Source organism: Carassius gibelio, chromosome B1, assembly GCF_023724105.1.
Source record: "Carassius gibelio isolate Cgi1373 ecotype wild population from Czech Republic chromosome B1, carGib1.2-hapl.c, whole genome shotgun sequence".
NCBI lineage: Eukaryota > Metazoa > Chordata > Actinopteri > Cypriniformes > Cyprinidae > Carassius > Carassius gibelio.
In genome coordinates, this window is record NC_068396.1 from 25289061 (window position 1) to 25306825 (window position 17765).

Consider the following 17765-nt stretch of genomic DNA (forward strand, 5'->3'; position numbering starts at 1 on the left):
GTGTAATAGGACCCTCTTGAAAATGTGATTCGGCATTTAAACAAAAGAATAAAATTTTAGCCTGTTGCAGAAATGTAGGAAATAAGATGCAGATCTATTTCTTGTTGGGGTTGAACCATAACTTAAAGTTAAAAGTGCATTATGACTCAGATTGTAATGAGAAGAGTGCAGCAGAAATGAAATCCTTTAAAGTCATGATCGTATAATAAAACAAGCAATCGTGTTTCTATCCACCTGTACATGCTCTCTCTTCTCATTCTTTCCTTTTTGATTTTGTTTAGTTTATTATTTGAAATTTGAATGCATAGGTTGATCTGTGTTAACTTTAACAGAAAATCACACAAAATATATTTTTTTTATTAATTACCGGTATATTAAATATATTTATGTTCAAATGCTTCAGTCACGAGATGTGTTTAACGGTTTCCTGTGTGAGGAATAAAAAACTGTTCTTCACCCTTAAGATGGTAAGACTGAGAGAGGAGGAGGAGTTGTGAAATCGAATGGAAAGGTATAAAATAAGGTGAGAGAGATGTAAAATTATTGTGAGGAAAGAGACAGAAGCTGGTGAATTACAATGGCAAGTCTCTGTATCCTCTCTCTCTCTCTCTCTCTTTCTCTCTCTGTCTATATATATATATATATATATATATATATATATATATATATATATATATATATATATATATATATATATATATATATATATATATATATATATAAAATTTGTGCTTAATAATCATATTCCACTTCTTTGACAGGTCAAATCAGGATCTATTGGCGTTCTGTTGATGGCTCTCCTTTTTGGGAGTGGAGACTTCTTAAAAATGGAAAGAGGTAATTTATACAATATATACTAAAATATATTTATGTTGACTTTTCATAATTACTTAACACACATTTGTTAATGAGCCCCTGATATTAATTAAATGTAAACCAGGTGTTGTTTAACAAAAAGCATGTGACCAGTTTGTGCAAATGATTTATAAAGTATTTGATGAGATGACTTGCTTTGAGTATGCATTGACAGTATTATTAGATAAACAGAGTGATAAATTAAAAGTTCATCTTTTATACAGGCAAGTAATACTACCCAAGTATCATATTTATATACATATTCAAATATTTGATTCCGTCATTTATGTTTTTTTTGCAGGCGATACAAATGTCACTGAGCGATGTTCTATGCCTAAACCGTGTAATGTGTACGGCTTCACTAACTGGTACAAAGTGGGCAATGTCTGTGTCAAATACTTCAACAGACCTCTCAACTTTACTGATGCTGAGGTTTTTTTTATTTTTATTTTTTTGTCCATGGAATGTAAAAACAATCGGTGTCATGTGTAGTCATTAAATGTTCTTCCTTGTTCATATCCAGTTCAGCTGTAGGAAAACAGCCCCTGGTGCACACCTGGTGTCGGTGCATAAAAAAGAGCATAATGATAAGCTGCTCTGCATTGTGAAAAGATTCAACCCAAATAACCTGCGCATCTGGCTTGGAGCTTTTGAACTTTTCAAGGTAAAATAAGATTGAGATGTGATGGTGTTTACAAATTTGATGTTATTATCTGGTTTATTACTAACAACTTTTTGTGTGTGTGTCTTTCTTTATTTCTTCTTTAAAAACTCTCTCATTATTTCAGTCTGGTCAATTTCTTTGGCTTGATGGATCCTACTGGGATTATGAAATCTGGACACGTGGTGAACCCAACCATATGTACACCAGCACAGAGGAATGTGTGGAGATGAACTGGAAAGGTAAGAACAGAGAGACACTAATGGGTTATAGGATAATCACATTCATTTTTAAGTAAATGTTTTGCTAAGTGATCAGTGACGCTGTGAGGAATATTCGGTAAGAAGGTAGAATAATCTCTTCATTTCACTGTCCCTCATTTTCAGAGACTGGCAAATGGAATGACCACGGTTGTCATTTCAAGAAAAACTACATATGTGCCTTCAAACTAAATGGCATCTTGAAACAAGAGGAGATGGAATAGTTTTATCTGTGTACTGACACATAAAACTTTCTGAATAAAACGATATTCTCTGCATCAACAAAAAAAACTTACAATAAAAATAAATAAAAAATAATTCTTCAAAATAATTCTTCAAATAGCTTTAAAATGCTAATAAAGAATGTTTGCAATCAAAATTATCAGTTGATTATTATTATTATTTTTTTACTGTTTGTCTGATTATGACTGTCTGTAAAGTAATGTATATAAAAATAATGGTTCCAAAAGGGTGTTTTTGGTTCCCAAAAGAACCTTTCAGTGAAAAGATCCTAAATAAAAAATTTCGAGGAACATAAAAATAGAAAGAACCTTCATTTTTAAGAGTTTACAAATATTAAGGAGACCAGATCTCTGTGTGGAGCACTGGAAGTTGTCATCCAAAAGTCTCACTGATTATTACAAATATGGCAAAATGAATGTAGGAAATGTAAACTGGTATTTCCTACTACTGACACACTACAACAAAAGGTACAAATAACTTTAAACCTTAATAACTTTAAACTTAAAACCATTTTTTTAGGGTTTTTATATCAAATCTATTTGCTGTAAACTATTAATCCAAACATATGTGCTACAAAAAGACCCGCACTGTAAAAAATCCAGTTAACAAAATGTTGGAAGAACACATTTATTTAAAGCTGCAGTCTGTAAATTTGGCCTCTCTGTATCGAGTGATAATCATGCCAAAACCTCACACACAGTTCTTTGTATATGTAAAACGTATTGTATTTGTTTGATAGCTACGTTTTTTATTTGCAGAACAAAATGCATTAGTTTGTGAGTGATGTTTTGTATTTGCAAACCACACTGAGTTTGTTTGTGAATCGTTGGGTGTGAGTAAAACACATTTTGTGTGTGTGTGAGGTTTTGGCATGATTCTCACTCCATACCTCTGTCACCATCTCTGTTTGAAAACCTGAAATCGCAGCTGTTTGCAGAATGATCTTCATTGCATGGGTTGTACTCTGGCACGGCTTCAGCGCGGATGAATCTACTGTTTTGAGGAGTATGTGTGGCAGTTAATCACCGCACAGGTGTGGCCATTTACTGCACTTCAGAAACACCGATTCTAGCCAAAGTCTTGGAAAATATGACCCAAATGAGAATTTTCACCTGATATTGTCAGTTTTGTCGTTTTGACCAACTGAGGAAAAAAGCATTGCAATAAATCAAGCTATCAATGGTGATTTTATCTAAAGATCGGTTAGCTAATATCACATCAAACTGTGCAAATTATTATTAGACTTTATTCTCAAATTATTAAAGTAAACAACATCAGCATTGTGTGACTATGTCCTGGTTTCATAGACTGGGCTTAGCCAGAAGCAGCATTAGGCCACAGTTCATTACTGTTTTTCCACAACTTGGCACTGCATGTCTCGTTGTCTTCGGAGGCATCTTTTTGCATAGATCCATCTCGTAAACACTGCATGCGCAAATCAGTGGGCAGGGCTAAACAGGCAGTGATGTAGAAGCAGGCTTTGATCTTCTTCTGCGGAGGCGGGGTTTAGCCTCACTATTACATAAAAGAGTGGCACATTCCACAACCTGTCGTTTCAGCAGATTGGCTTGAATATAAGCTGTTTTAGAGGAGAAAGATTTGAGTTTTGGAACTTGCAGACTGTTTTTATCATACAGTGACCTCTTATATGTCAAAAAATCAAGGGAATTTTGGATTTCTCAGTTCATTCCCCCTTTAAAAAATAATAATAAAATAAAATAAAAACTCCTTAAATAAAATAAAAAATGACCTGTGAGATATGGGCTTTATTTAGGGTAAGACAGCACTTAATCGAACTGCATCACTTCATGGAAACAGCCTTTGTGCCACAGATGCATTGTAGGCTACTGGTTAAGGAAACAGTCCTCATCCTCCATAAAATGTGCAGCACACGTCTGTATATTTGGGTTGAACTGTTCTGGAACATTGTTGAAATACAATTTATCCACTGTCTTCTTTTGGAAGGCCAAACAAAGAAGTTTCGCTTTCACAACGAAACACACAGTATCTCCTCCACAACATGGAGTCTGCAAACAGCTAATAAAAGTCACACCATCTTTATTTGCATAAACATCTGGGCGGTGTTATGCAAATCTTCCAACGTCTGACGTAGAAGTGGAGGCATGTTAGAATGAGCCCTTTTAGGAGGGTGTGGTTAACTCTTAACTTTTATAAAGAATATCTCTTTGGATTTGAGACTTTAGTCTTTGCAATTTTACAGTTCTTCTTTGTGCACCAAAAGCTTGTAACACTCACAACAAAGAGAATGGAAAATTTGAAATCGCAACATATGAATCCTTTAAGGAGTACATGTGCCAATAAAGCAAAATCCCTCCTGGTGAGTTACTGACTTGCTGTCATAAAAATTCTTCAGTAAATGCAATGGTAAAACAAGCGTCTTATCTTTTTGATTCATCTTATAATTTGGGGATTGAAAAACACAATTATTATCGATTATTAAACTTAAAATGATTTTATTAACTAAAAGAGAGAGAGAGAGAGAGAGAGAGAGAGAGAGAGAGAGAGAGAGAGAGAGAGAGAGAGAGAGAGAGAGAGAGAGAGAGAGAACTGTACGTTGCAGTGTTACAAGGCGGCGCTGTTGCTCGTTCAACAGGCCAAACAGCGCTTAGATCAGATTGCCTCAAAGTGATTCTCGATGAATGAATAGCGCACATTTATGCCAGGCGATTGCTTATGAACTCGAGTTGATGAATTATGGCAATGTCTATTTTATGACCTTTATATAATATGTTTTAGACGGTTGTAAAAATGTATATTTTCTCATCTGAAGGATCAGCACGCAATATAGACATTTCAAAATAATGTTTATAATTAAATGTCACGCGTTTATGTATTTTGGTTACACAATTAATTGTATTTAATTTAATTTCCATTTCATTCATAGTAAGTTATTGTAGTTTCTGGCTGTTAATCTTTCCCAAAATAAGAAAAGACTAAGAACATTTTTTGACATATATTTTTCAGTAGGCTATATATATATATATATATATTACTATAGTATCCGTAAAATCTGTGTCCCATCCACTGAGAGAGGCACTACATATAAAGGAGAACTCTACAATTATATGCTGTAATTTTGAATAATTTACAATCCATATAATAATACATAATATTAGTATGCAATTAAAGGTGCTGTAGGGAACTTTTGTAAAAAAAAATATTTTTTACATATTTATTAAACCTGTCATTATGTCCTGACAGTAGAATATGAGACAGATAATCTGTGAAAAAATCAAGCTCCTCTGGCTCCTCCCAGTGGTCCTATTGCCATTTGCAGAAACTCCATTGCTCCCGGTAAAAAATAACCAATCAGAGCTGCGGTCCATAACTTTGTTTGTGTTCAAAATGTAGAAAAATGTATATAATAAGCGAGTACACCATGAATCCATTTTCCAAACCGTGTTTTTGGCTTGTCCTGAATCACTAGGGTGCACCTATAATAAGTGTTTATATTCTGACTATTTTAGATTGCTTCGGGGGCACCGTGGCGGAGTAACCCAGTACCTTTGTGATTCTTCATGGACATAAACAGAGAGAAGTAGTTCCGGCAATTATGTTCTTCCGCAAGATGCAAGCAGTTCTGTTTATTAACCGCTAGAGCGTCAAAAGTTCCCTACCGCAGCTTTAAATGTAATAGTGTAAATAAAATAAATGTCAATAAGATTATTTGTTTTCTGTCACATAGTAGACCATTTTTGTGGCATTGGTAAAAGGAGGATTTTCCAGCCGGATACAAGCGCAAGTACATTTCAAACCTGTGGGAAGCACTGATGTAATTTTGTTAATATACAGGTCCATCTCAATAAATTAGAATGTCATGGAAAAGTTCATTTATTTCAGTAATTCAACTCAAATTGTGAAACTCGTGTAATAAATAAATTCATTCCACACAGACTGAAGTATTTTAAATCTTTGGTTCTTTTAATTGTGATGATTTTGGCTCAGATTTAACAAATTTGATTATGGTGACATGCCAATCATCAAATCAACTCAAAACACCTGCAAATGTTTCCTGAGCCTTCAAAATGTTCTCTCAGTCTGGTTCACTAGGCTACACAATCATGGGGAAGACTGCTGATCTGACAGTTGTCCAGAAGACAATCATAGACACCCTTCACAAGAAGGATAAGGCACAAACATTCATTGCCAAAGAAGCTGGCAGTTCACAGAGTGCTGTATCCAAGCATGTTAACAGAAAGTTGAGTCGAAGGTAAAAGTGTGGAAGAAAAAGATGCACACCACCAAGAGAACCACAGCCTTATGAGGATTGTAAAACAAAATTAATTCAAGAATTTGAGTAAACTTTAAAAGGAATGGACCGAGGCTGGGGTCAAGGCATACAGACGTGTCAAGGAATTTCCTGAACCACAGACAATGTCAGAGGCATCTTACCTGGGCTAAGGAGAAGAAGAACTGGACTGTTGTCATTGGCTAAAGCACCAAAAGCTGGTTGAATGACCATGGTGTTGGTGTGCTTGACTGGCCAGCAAACTCACCAGACCTGAACTCCTAGAGAATCTGTGGGGTATTGTCAAGAGGAAAATGAGAAGCAAGAGACCAAAAAATTAGTTGAAGGCCACTCAAAGAAATCTGGGCTTTCATGCCACCTTAGCAGTGCCATAAACTGATCACCTCCATGCCATGCAGAATTGAGGCAGTAATTAAGGCAAAAGGAGCCCCTACCAAGTACTGAGTACATGTACAGTAAAAGACTAACAGTTCACTTCATTTATTTATTTATTTATTTATTTAATTGGTTTTATGAAGTAATTTGTGGAGATAGTGATTTGGTGGGTTTTTGTTAAATGTGAGCCAAAATCATCACAATTAAAAGAACCAAAGACTTAAACTACTTCTGTGTGCACTGAATTTATTTTAGTTTCACAATTTGAGTTGAATTACTGAAATAAATGAAACTTCTCCTCGACGTTCTAATTTATTGAGATGCACCTGTAGTAGCCTAATGTATTTGTTGGTCATCGAGTGACCTCTGGTGGCAGGATGGAGAAGACACCAATTTTATTTTTTTATTTCAAGTAGGGGTAGCTGCAAGTAGGGGTAGGTGCAGCCTGGAGCAATGGGCGTGCCAAAAGGTTTCTCGTTGGTTAAACGAAAGGTAGGGGGCATGCCAAAAGGTAATGGAAAGCTGGCTGAAAAAAAAGGATAGCGAGCCATATACTATTAATCGCAGATTAAAAGGAAGCCATAAATTCAACATAATACTATAAAACCAAATGTAATTCTTCCAAGGTAAAAACGGTGTTAATGATATTAAAAATATTATTTTACATTACTTTTGAAAGTACCTTCAAAACTTCATGGCGCGGGTTACTGACGTCATCACCGCCACAAGTTTAGGTCTTGATTTATCAATAATTTATCAATAATCACATTTTCTATATCACATTATCAATAATCACACTAGCTGTTCTTAAGTTAACGTAAAAAGTTGTATTTGTTTACATTAGTTAATGCACTGTGAAGTGAACTAACAAGAACAAACGAACAGCTGTATTTTTATTAACTAGCTAAGTTTAATAAATACTGTATCGAATGTATTACTCATAGTTAATGTTAGTTAATACATCAATCTCAGCAAATGAAACCTTATTGTAAAGTGTTACACTAGAAAACTAGGTTTTGCCTGATAAAGAAAATAAATATGACAAAAACACTAAATCATGAAATTTAAAAATTAGTTAGAAGAGTTTAGTAACCTTATTTTAAGTGACATAAACCAATTAAACAGACAGACAGAGCTTTATCCACTAAAACATTTATTTAGCTTTCAGTTTTACTCACCAATTCAAGTAAAAAGATGGATAGATTATACTCTAGGTTATACTAGGTTATACTAATATTTGGTTCATGTGCATGTACAACTCCAACATGTTGGATTAACAGTCCTTGTGAGTGCACTTTGGGCAATGATAGAGTTGAGGCATGAGGAGCTAATACAAAAGGCTAATCATTCAGATTAAAGTTACTGACAGTGCTTGTCTCCGTCTTCTAATGTTGAGAATGTGCCTCTGAAGGAAAGTCAGTGTCTTTCTCAGGTATGTTGGATATGTCACGTACGGGAACACAGGAGATGGAAGATCCAAATGCAGTGTGGTTTTATTAAGGGTAATCCAAATCAGGGTCAAAAACAAGCCGGGGTCGTAACCAACATAATCCAAATAGAAACAAACAGTAACAAGAACAGGAACTCTAAGAAAAGAAAAGGCAAGGAAACTAGGTGACGGAAATTAAGGAATCCATGAAGACAAACAGTAAAAGACTGGTAAATATAGGGAGGATAATGACTAATAAGTGAAGGCACCTGATGCAATTAACTGGAGTGCAATTACTGTGATGAAGGGACAAGGCTTGTGGGAATTGTAGTGCCTGCGGTGAGGTGCCTATGGGGAAGTGAGACCACTAGTGGACACCCAGGGAAACGGAGACCAGACAGCGTGACAGGATATGCAATGTTGAAAGCAGAATACATATAGAAGGCTGTTATGAAGGCTTCATCAAGGCTGGTGCACTGACACATGTCTATTCCATCTTCTGTCACCACACCCTCCTCCTGTGATTGCCATTTTACAGTCAGTATCCATCAGGTGTATGGTAGGAAAGGGTGTAACAGGGTCCCCCTACATAAAAATTAGAAAATAAATACATAAATAATAATAATAATAATAAAACTTTTCAAATTAATCAAATTCTGTTCCATCCTCTTTGGCTCAGACAATTAGAATTAGAAGGTTAATGTACAAGAGTCACAATATACAATCATTTCATGTTCTTGTATTAACTGATAAATATGACATTGTTTTCTAAAACTATTGTTTTAAATTTTTAACAGATGGGCTAAAATGGTACAGAAGAAAAAAATATTACACGAAAAGATTTTAAACAAGATATTTTACAGTTAATGATTTTTTTTTACTATACTCACTCCAGCAGGTGTCCTGAAGTATGAGTATTTTTTGAGTACATCCTCCACAGACATTCCTTCCGTGGTTCTCAGCGTCTCCAGGAGAATATTTGTGACGTGTGGTCTTTGACAGTCGAGGGGTCTGGATGTGTTTCTGAAACTCACTTCGTAGCACATTCAGATGGGCCTCAACAGACACTGAATCCACCCCAACACAAGTTTATTTATATAAATGTTCTTAATTAGTTGTTTATTAGCATACAATAATAAAATTAAATATAAAAATATTAATAAAATATTACATTAAATGTCTAATACTAGGGGAGAGTGGGGTAAGATGAGCCATTTTCAGATAAGTTCAAATGATGCAGAAGTACAATTAAAGTATCTATCCTATCCTATTGAAAATATATAAGTACTAGTATCTAATAATAAGAACTAGTATCTTATGAATGAAGTACTAGTAACTTTACAAAAAACACTAGTACTTAAAGAAAAAACACTAGTAACTAAAAAAAAGCACTAGTACCTAAAAAATAAACACTAGTAGTTAATGAATAAGTACTATTACTTAATGGAAAATATACTAGTATCTAAAAAAGTACTAGTAAGGTTAAATTAGATACTGGTGCATTTTATAGATTAAATGTTAAAACGACTTGACATACTAAACATGGAATTCACTCACCAGTCAGTGCACATCACACCAGTACTGCAAAAAGATGCACTAAATTAGCACATTGAAAAAGAAGCTGAGGTTCTGGAATTTTTATTAAATTTACCTGTGATTGGTTGCAACAATCAAAAGGAAACCATCATGTTTACAGGTTAAGCATTAAACAAATACATTTCTTATACAGACTAAATAAATTAAATGTCATGTAAAAAATAGCTACAGACATTTATTATTCAGTTTAAGTCTTATATATTGTTTATGACTTTATGTTAAGGTCATAGGTCATGTCAAAATATTTGTCAACTGGAAATATATTTTAATGTGTTGTTGACTTAATCAACAGTACTGTTGGTTTCTGTTTGAGTCAATGTCCTTTCTAAGCACATCCACTGACATCTGTGCAGCTGTCATGAACCATCTATAATACAAAGACGGGCCAAAATTAGCTTGTAATGACCAACAAATACATTTCTAAATGTCTTTTTAGCACATTTTTTACCATCCTATACCTAAATACATTTTTATTCATCTAAGCCTCTAAAAGGGATGTAAACAAGATAAAGTTTATATCAAACATACTACTTTTAGCAGTTTTGTCATGTTGCTGCAATAGTGAAAAATAAATTAGATGAACTAATGCTTTTTGCAGCATATTGCTGGTTAATAAGACACAGCTTATGATATCAGGAGGCGACATTTTTAAGGATGCTTCATGTGTTAGAAGTAACTCTGATAGTAAGATGTGACAGTAAAATGTGAGAAAAAATGTGAGAGAAAGAGGAAGACTGTGAAAATGAAAGAGATATTGTATGGCTGGATTAAAAATTATCATAAAAATATATCTTGTTAAATACTGAAGTTAACAGAAAACCTTTACACTTATCATGTGTCACATCATGTGTTCAAATTTTTTTATGTCAAGAGTCAAGAGGCATTTATTTGTCATTTGCATAGTTAACGCTGGGGAAACTGGGCATTAAAATGCTTGTGACGAGGCTCAGACTAGAGCTGTAATCGGGCCTAAAAAGTTTGGCCTGACAGGACCCGAGCCTGACAGGTTTCAGCCCGAGCCCGACAAGTACATTTTGATTGACAGCTTTTTAAAAGCCTGAACCAGTTTACAGCTCGACATTATTCAAATGTGCGCACGCACACAACTCTTTTGCCTTTTGTCAATAATGAGTCATTTATACATGTTTTAACATAATTTATTAATAACTAACATAGACTAAGCCACTTTAAAGTTGGAATAAAGAAATAAAATAAGTCCTCTGTAACATCTCAGCACTCTTTTTTACATTTACATTTATTCATTTAGCTGATGCTTTTATCCAAAGTGACTTACAACTGCTATATATGGCAGATGTCACACACCTCTGGAGCAACTAGGGGTTAAGTGTCTTGCTCAGGGACACATTGGTGTCTCACAGTGGATTCGAACCCAGGTCTCTCACACCAATGGCATGTGTCTTATCCACTGCGCCAACACCACCCCACTTTATCCTGAGATAAAGTCTCCGCTGGATTTGCTTCACCACTAGCAGCTGACAATTAATAAAAGAATAATGCCAACATTAGGGAAATACTCTGTCCACATTATGCATTTAAGACTCAATTAATATTTAGTTATCATTTGAAAACCCTTTACTCGCAGAGATTAGGCTAAGCCTACATGTTTTTGTGGAGGAAAATGATTGAATCCACTGTATATGGCTTCAGCGCGCTCCTGTGCTCACTGATGGTGCATCATTATTCTCATTATAAACATGGTCAAAACTTTTCCACAACTCAGACTTTGCTTTAACTGCTGGTGCAACCAAAACGTAATCACCAGAGGCAAGCCTCCGTTACACCTACTCAGCATCCATTTTCGCATCTTTCTCACGCTAATCGAAACACATTACCTGACCGCTAGTTTACCTCGCAAACCGGAGCGCAAGCTCGAGCCCGGCCCGAGCCTGCGTAAGATGAGAGAAATTACCGAAAACTCGGGTCCCGTCCAGTTCGGGCAAAGATCTTAAGCTCTAGCTCAGACATAGAGTGACAATAACAAGACATAAGACATAGACGTACGTGGAGAGCACTGAGGTTCTTGAGTGACTACAGTGCCCATAGACAGAAAGACATGGACAGAGCATTATATGCCCATAAGTGGAAGTGACAGGTACAATAAAGGTAATCAGTGTTAAGAGTTATAGTGTTCATAAGTAGTCCTGAGGTAATATTATGATTACTGGGGTAGAATGGTGTCTAAAATGTCATTGTAGAGTGACCTAGAGCTACATGGTCAAATGTAGCATGTTTGTTGGTGTCTGTACTGTGTTTGAGCTCCGTCACTATATTCTTTTTATCGACTATTTTTAACTTAAAAATCAATTTTACACACCATTGTTTCCGTTTATATAACGTGTGGATATATCCTCTATTGTATTCTACAACAAAAACAATCAGACATGTCGCTATCACTAGTTTTATTTTGATCTCCCAGGTCCGCTATTAGCTTATAGGCCGTTAGCATCAGCGGCGTGGTTTCAGCTAACTGCGCTTATATTGCTAATACTCTATTCACACACATTACCCCTGCTGTACTCACTGTCACTTGCTTTAATGGCAGATGAATGTCTACCTTTGATTGCAGGTGGGGACACGCTCCATCTGCATTCTGTGCAGCTTGAGCTCGAGGCCGTGGGGAAGCAGATTTGCGACCTGGAAGTGAGGCAGGCCCAGCTGAGAGAGCGGAGAGCCACGCTGGAATCATCCCGGGCTGACACTCACAAGTCCGGGGTAAGTATACAGCGTGCTGCTAACAGTCCCACCACGTCTACTCCGTGTGTTTCTCTGCACAGGCCCGGTGCACCCAGGATGCAATCTTCCCAGATGTCCTTCACTCCGACGGCGGGACACCATGGACCCGGGTGCATCCACAGCGGAGGATGCGATCAGGGCCCCGGGCGATGACTTCTCCCCCTCCTGCCTTCGAGATCTCCATCCGGAACCGCTTCGCTCCCCTCCGCGAGACAGGACGTGACGCTGTGATCATCGGAGAGTCCATCGTCCGACACGTCCGTGCTATGTTAAACGAAGGTAAAGTGCACACTCATTGTTTGCCTGGTGCTTGTGTTATCGATGTTTCTGCGCAGATACCTGCAATCCTGAAGGCCGACGAGAGCCCCAGAGCAGTCGTGCTTCACGCCAGGGTTAACGGCACCACGCTGCGGCAGACGGAGACGCTGAAGAGGGACTTCAACAGCCTGATCTAGACGATTCACAGCACGACGCCCGCGGCGACGATCATCGTGTCAGGACCACTGCCCACGTATCGACGAGGACACGAAAGGTTCAGTAGACTTTTTGCTTTAAATGGATGGTTGTTGTCATGGTGTAAAGAACAGAAACTGCTATTTGTTATAACTGGAACTTTTCTGGGAGCATCCTAGGCTGTTTCGCGCTGATGGATTACACCCCAGCAGAATCCGAGCGGAGCTGCTTTCCGACAACATCTCCAGGACACTTCGCTCCATGTGACTAGTAAGACAATTCTCAAATAACTATTATGATGAGTTTTGTTCCACCCGCTTAAATGATAAAAGTACTTGCGCTGTAAAAACTATTAAGACTGTGTCTGTATAGTGAATTTCAAGTTTCGTCTTCCTCCACATCCGCCCGGCTTTTCTGCATTGTCTTTTCATAGTCTGAACTGCTGTTGATCTTCTCCAAACTGATTTCTGTCTGTTTTCTTACTGACTATTATTGGAGCAATATCATCAATAACATTCTTAACTTTTAAGTTGAAGGAATCAAGGAGAATATCAACAGAGTCTGCAGAAATGCTTGGTGTTAAAGATATAGCCTCCATAAATAGTACACTTTTGTTCTATTAAATCTAGAGTGTTTCCACCTTTGTGTGTGGGTCCATGCACATGCTGAATCAGGTCAAAAGTATTTAGAACCATTATCATTTATTTTGTAGTTTTGTTTTCTGCATTATCTATGTGAATATTAAAATCCCCTCCAATAACGAAACAGTCAAACTCTGAGGAAATCATTAAAAACATTTCTGTGACCTCTTCAACAAATGCTGGAGAGTATTTTGGAGGCCTGTAAATAATAATAAACAGAATACGTGGAGCACCTTTCAGCACAATCCCTAGATATTAAAAAGAAAAGTACTGACCAAATGACACTTGCTTGTATTGATAGACATCTTTAATTAGAGGAGCTACACCTCCAACTCTCCTACCAGTCCTGCTGACACTCATGAAAGTAAAGTTAGGATGGGCTGCGTCATTGAGGACTGTTGCACTGAAGCTGTCTTTTAGCCATGTTTCAATTAGAAACATAAAATCCAGATTGTTTGTGGTTATAAATTCATTGATTAGAAATGATTAATTTTTTAGTGAGCGAATGTTTAAAAATGCTAACTTGATGGCGGTGCTTTGTGTCTTTACATCGATCTTTGATGCATAATAGGCCGCAGATTAGATGAGTTTGCCCTTCAGCTTGAAAAGGCCTTAGACTTTCTATCACGTGATACAGCTGAAATAGAGAAAGCTACAGGCACACTGGGGACCCACTTGTTCTGTAAACATTTGTGAATGTTTATATATATATATATATATATATATATATATATATATATATATATATATATATATATGATTATATTGATAGTGAAAGTTTTATATTTTCTGTTGATTCTTATGAAGCATTTGACACCGTTAACCACAAATGTATGTTTGAGACTTCAGATTTTTTGGCTTTGGTGATTTCTTTAAAAGGGCCATTTATACTTCATATAATGGGTTTAATAGCTCATTAAAACTTGCAAATGGGATGCCCAGTATCTCCTTTTTCATTTTTACTTGTAACCCAGACAATGACCCTTTACATTATCAAATTTTTTTTTTTTCATGGAATCAGGATTTTAGAAAGAGAAATAAAATGCTGTCAATTTACAGATGATACAACAATATTTGTCAGAGATTGATTAGAATACATTAGAAATAAAAAATGTGATTGATCGTTTGAATGACTTTTCATTGGTTTCAGGTTCAACTTCTTGATATTAATGGTATTCTTCTATGTCTCTGCACTCCTAAACTGTAGCAGTACTGTGACAGAATTCCATACCAAGACAGTAAGAGGCGCCCATTCTCCCCGTATATATTAAAAAAAAATTAAGTCTTTTGTTTTCCTGGTTTTTCCCCTTGCAGCATGGAATTCACCGCTCACTTCAGCCCACCGGCCACTCCAGTTTCCTAGTCCGGCAACCATGCCTTTCACCCCAAACTTAGAGGGGAACCAAAGGAGGAGAAGGTGGTTGGTGCTATACCCTAGGCTTACTCCAGTGTCAGCTTTAGCCCCTTAGCTTGCTCCAGTGGTGGCTCCAGCTCCTGAGTTTGCCCAAGTACCAGCTCTTCAAAAGCGACTTACTGTGCCTGGTCCTCCAGAGCACCCTCCAGTGCCAGCTCGTAAGTGGCAGTCCCTGAATCTAGCCCAGAGAGGGATTCTGTTCCTGAGTTTAGCCCCCGAGGTCTCCTGTCCCCGAGTATGACCAGTGATGGCTCCAGTCATAGCAACCTGAAATGCCTATTTGAGTTTTAGCCCATTTTGTTCTCCCTTGTCTGGAATTGTTCATGTTCATGTCAACCTTGAAACATTTGTTTTCCCTTTTCCTTTTGATTATTAAAATTTGTCAATTTTCCTATGTCTCTTCACTTCAGCAGCAGTACTGTGACACAAACTTTACTTTCAATACAAATAAAATTTGGTATGTAATTCCTAATCTTATCTTTGAAAAGAATACAGCTGAATAACTTCTAAAACATACTGGCATTCTAAATTTCAGTGCATTGACTGGAATTATGCATGGTTGTTGCCTAAAAAAATATTGTATCCATTCTTTCATTCGTCCCCCTTCCTAATCCAAACTAGGTGGTAAGTGTTGTGTAGGTCGACCCCTGCAAGAGTTTGAAGGCTGAAGACATCAACAGCAAGGGATGACTATTCTTGACCATTATGTCTTTCAGCCCCCGATAATCAATGCAGGAGCAGAGCGATCCATCTTTCTTCTCCAAGACGAAAAACCCCACCCCAGCCGGAGAGGAAGAGGGAAGTATAAACTGGCTACTAGAGACTCATTTATGTATTTCTCCATGGCCTCCCTCTCAGGACCGGAGAGCGAATAAAGGCACCCCTTAGGTTGAGAAGTGCCAGGTAATCTATCACACAATCATGCGGGCTGTGCGGAGGAAGGGATGAAGCTCAGGACTTACTGAACACCGCTCTCAAGTCATGGTAAGCTGCTGGAACATTTGCCAGGTCAAACGGCTCCCCCTGTAACACAGAAACAGACATGACAGGGGATGAAGCAGACACCAAACACTGAGACAAACAAAATGGACTCCAGTCCAATACAGTGTGGTGAGCCCAATCAATGAAAGGGTTGTGGTTAATAAGCCAGATGTGCACCAAAGCTACGGCCATGGAGGGAGAGTGAATGAGTAGGAATCAAATCTCCTCTGTGTGATTGCCAGAAGTGATCAAGTGAACGAGTCCCATGATGGCTGTTATCTTGGTGAAAGGAGTACTGCAAAGTGAATCAGAATCAGAAATTAGAATCAGAAATAGCTTAATTGCCAAGTATGCTTGCGCATACAATCAATTTGTTTTAGTGACATAAGCTTCCAGTACACAGAGACAACAACACACAGACAAAAAAAAAAAAAAAAAATTAGGCAAATAAATAAGTGTATAAACAATTGTGCTATAAATGATAATGGAATAGGATTGAGTAAGATGCAGGGATGTACTAGGATGGAGTGGAAACAAATAAATATAAGGATATTGCACATTTTTATTGCATAAGTGGGGAACATTTAACTGTTCATGAGGTAGATTGCCTGGGGGAAGAAACTTTTCTTGTGTCTGACTGTTCTGGTATTTGCGGCTCTGAGGCGCCGGCCAGATGGCAAAAGTTAAAAAGATGGGATAACTTGGATGTGAGGGACCCAGAGTGATTTTCTGAGCCCTTTTCCTCACTCTGGATGTATACAGTTCTTGAACGGTGGGCAGGGGAGCACCAATAATCCTTTCAGCAGTCCGAACAGTTCTCTGTAGTCTTCTGATGTCTGATTTTGTAGCTGAACCAAACCAGACAGTTATTGAAGTACACAGGACAGACTCAATGATGGCTGGTTAAACTTCCTCAGCTGGCGAAGGAAGTACAACCTTTGTTGGGCCTTTTTCACAATGGAGTCAATGTGATTGTCCCACTTCAGGTCCTGAGAGATGGTGGTTCCCAAGAATCTGAATGACTCCACTTCAGGGGGGTTTCTCCTAAAGTCCACGATCATCTCCACTGTTTTGAGCATGTTCAGCTCCAGGTTGTTAAGACTGCACCAGATAGCCAGTTGCTCAGCCTCTTGTCTCTAAGCAGACTCGTCAGCGTCCTGGATAAGGCCGATAACTGTAGTGCCGTCTGCAAACTTCAGGAGAGGTGCAGCCGTTAGTGTACAGGGAGAATAGCAGTGGGGAAAGAACACATCCCTGAGGGGCACCAGTGTTGGTGGAGCAGCTGTTGGACATGAATTTCCCCAGTCTCAATAGCTGTTGCCTATCTTTCAGAAAACGGGTGATCCACTGACAGATAGAGCTAGGAACAGAAAGCTGGGTCAGTTGGGATGATTTTGTTGAAAGCTGAACTAAAGTCCAGGAAGGCACTTCACACAACTCCAGAGATCTATTGAAGATCTGTGAAAAGATGGGGGCCAGCTGGTCAGCACAGATTTTTAGACAGGCTGGTATAATACCATCTGGGCCTGGTGGTTTTCTTCTTTTGTTCTTCTTGAAGACCTGGCGCACATCATCTTCAAAGATTTGAAGAGCAGGCTTGTAGGTCGGTCTAAGATGAACCAGACAGTGATCAGACAGCTGCTCGTGGAACAGAGTGATATGCATCCTTTTTTGTGGTGTAACAGTGATCCAATATATAACCGTCTCTTGTGGGACATGTAACATGCTGTCTGTATTTTGGCAGTTCACGGGAGAGATTGCCTTCATTAAAGTCCCCAGGAATGATTAAAACAGAGTCCGGGTGTTGTTGTTCTCTCTCTGTGATCTGATCAG

The 17765-nt window shown here is 37.8% G+C and overlaps 1 protein-coding gene across 2 annotated transcripts; it reads left to right on the forward strand.

The window, feature by feature from the left end:
* The first annotated feature begins 542 nt into the window (after positions 1 to 542).
* LOC127948323 (lectin-like) lies at positions 543 to 15261 on the forward strand. 2 transcript variants are annotated; one of them, XR_008152054.1, is made up of 7 exons: positions 543 to 580; positions 762 to 837; positions 1157 to 1287; positions 1379 to 1519; positions 1644 to 1758; positions 12277 to 13166; positions 14852 to 15261. XR_008152054.1 is itself a non-coding variant. In XM_052544741.1 (6 exons), the coding sequence occupies exons 1-6, from the start codon at positions 578 to 580 to the stop codon at positions 1998 to 2000; spliced, it is 564 nt and encodes a 187-aa protein (XP_052400701.1). In that variant the 5' UTR covers positions 543 to 577; the 3' UTR covers positions 2001 to 2155. The 2 variants fall into 2 exon arrangements, 1 of the variants encoding a protein (XP_052400701.1); XM_052544741.1 differs by lacking the exons at positions 12277 to 13166; positions 14852 to 15261 and adding an exon at positions 1903 to 2155.
* The last annotated feature ends 2504 nt before the right edge of the window (positions 15262 to 17765 follow it).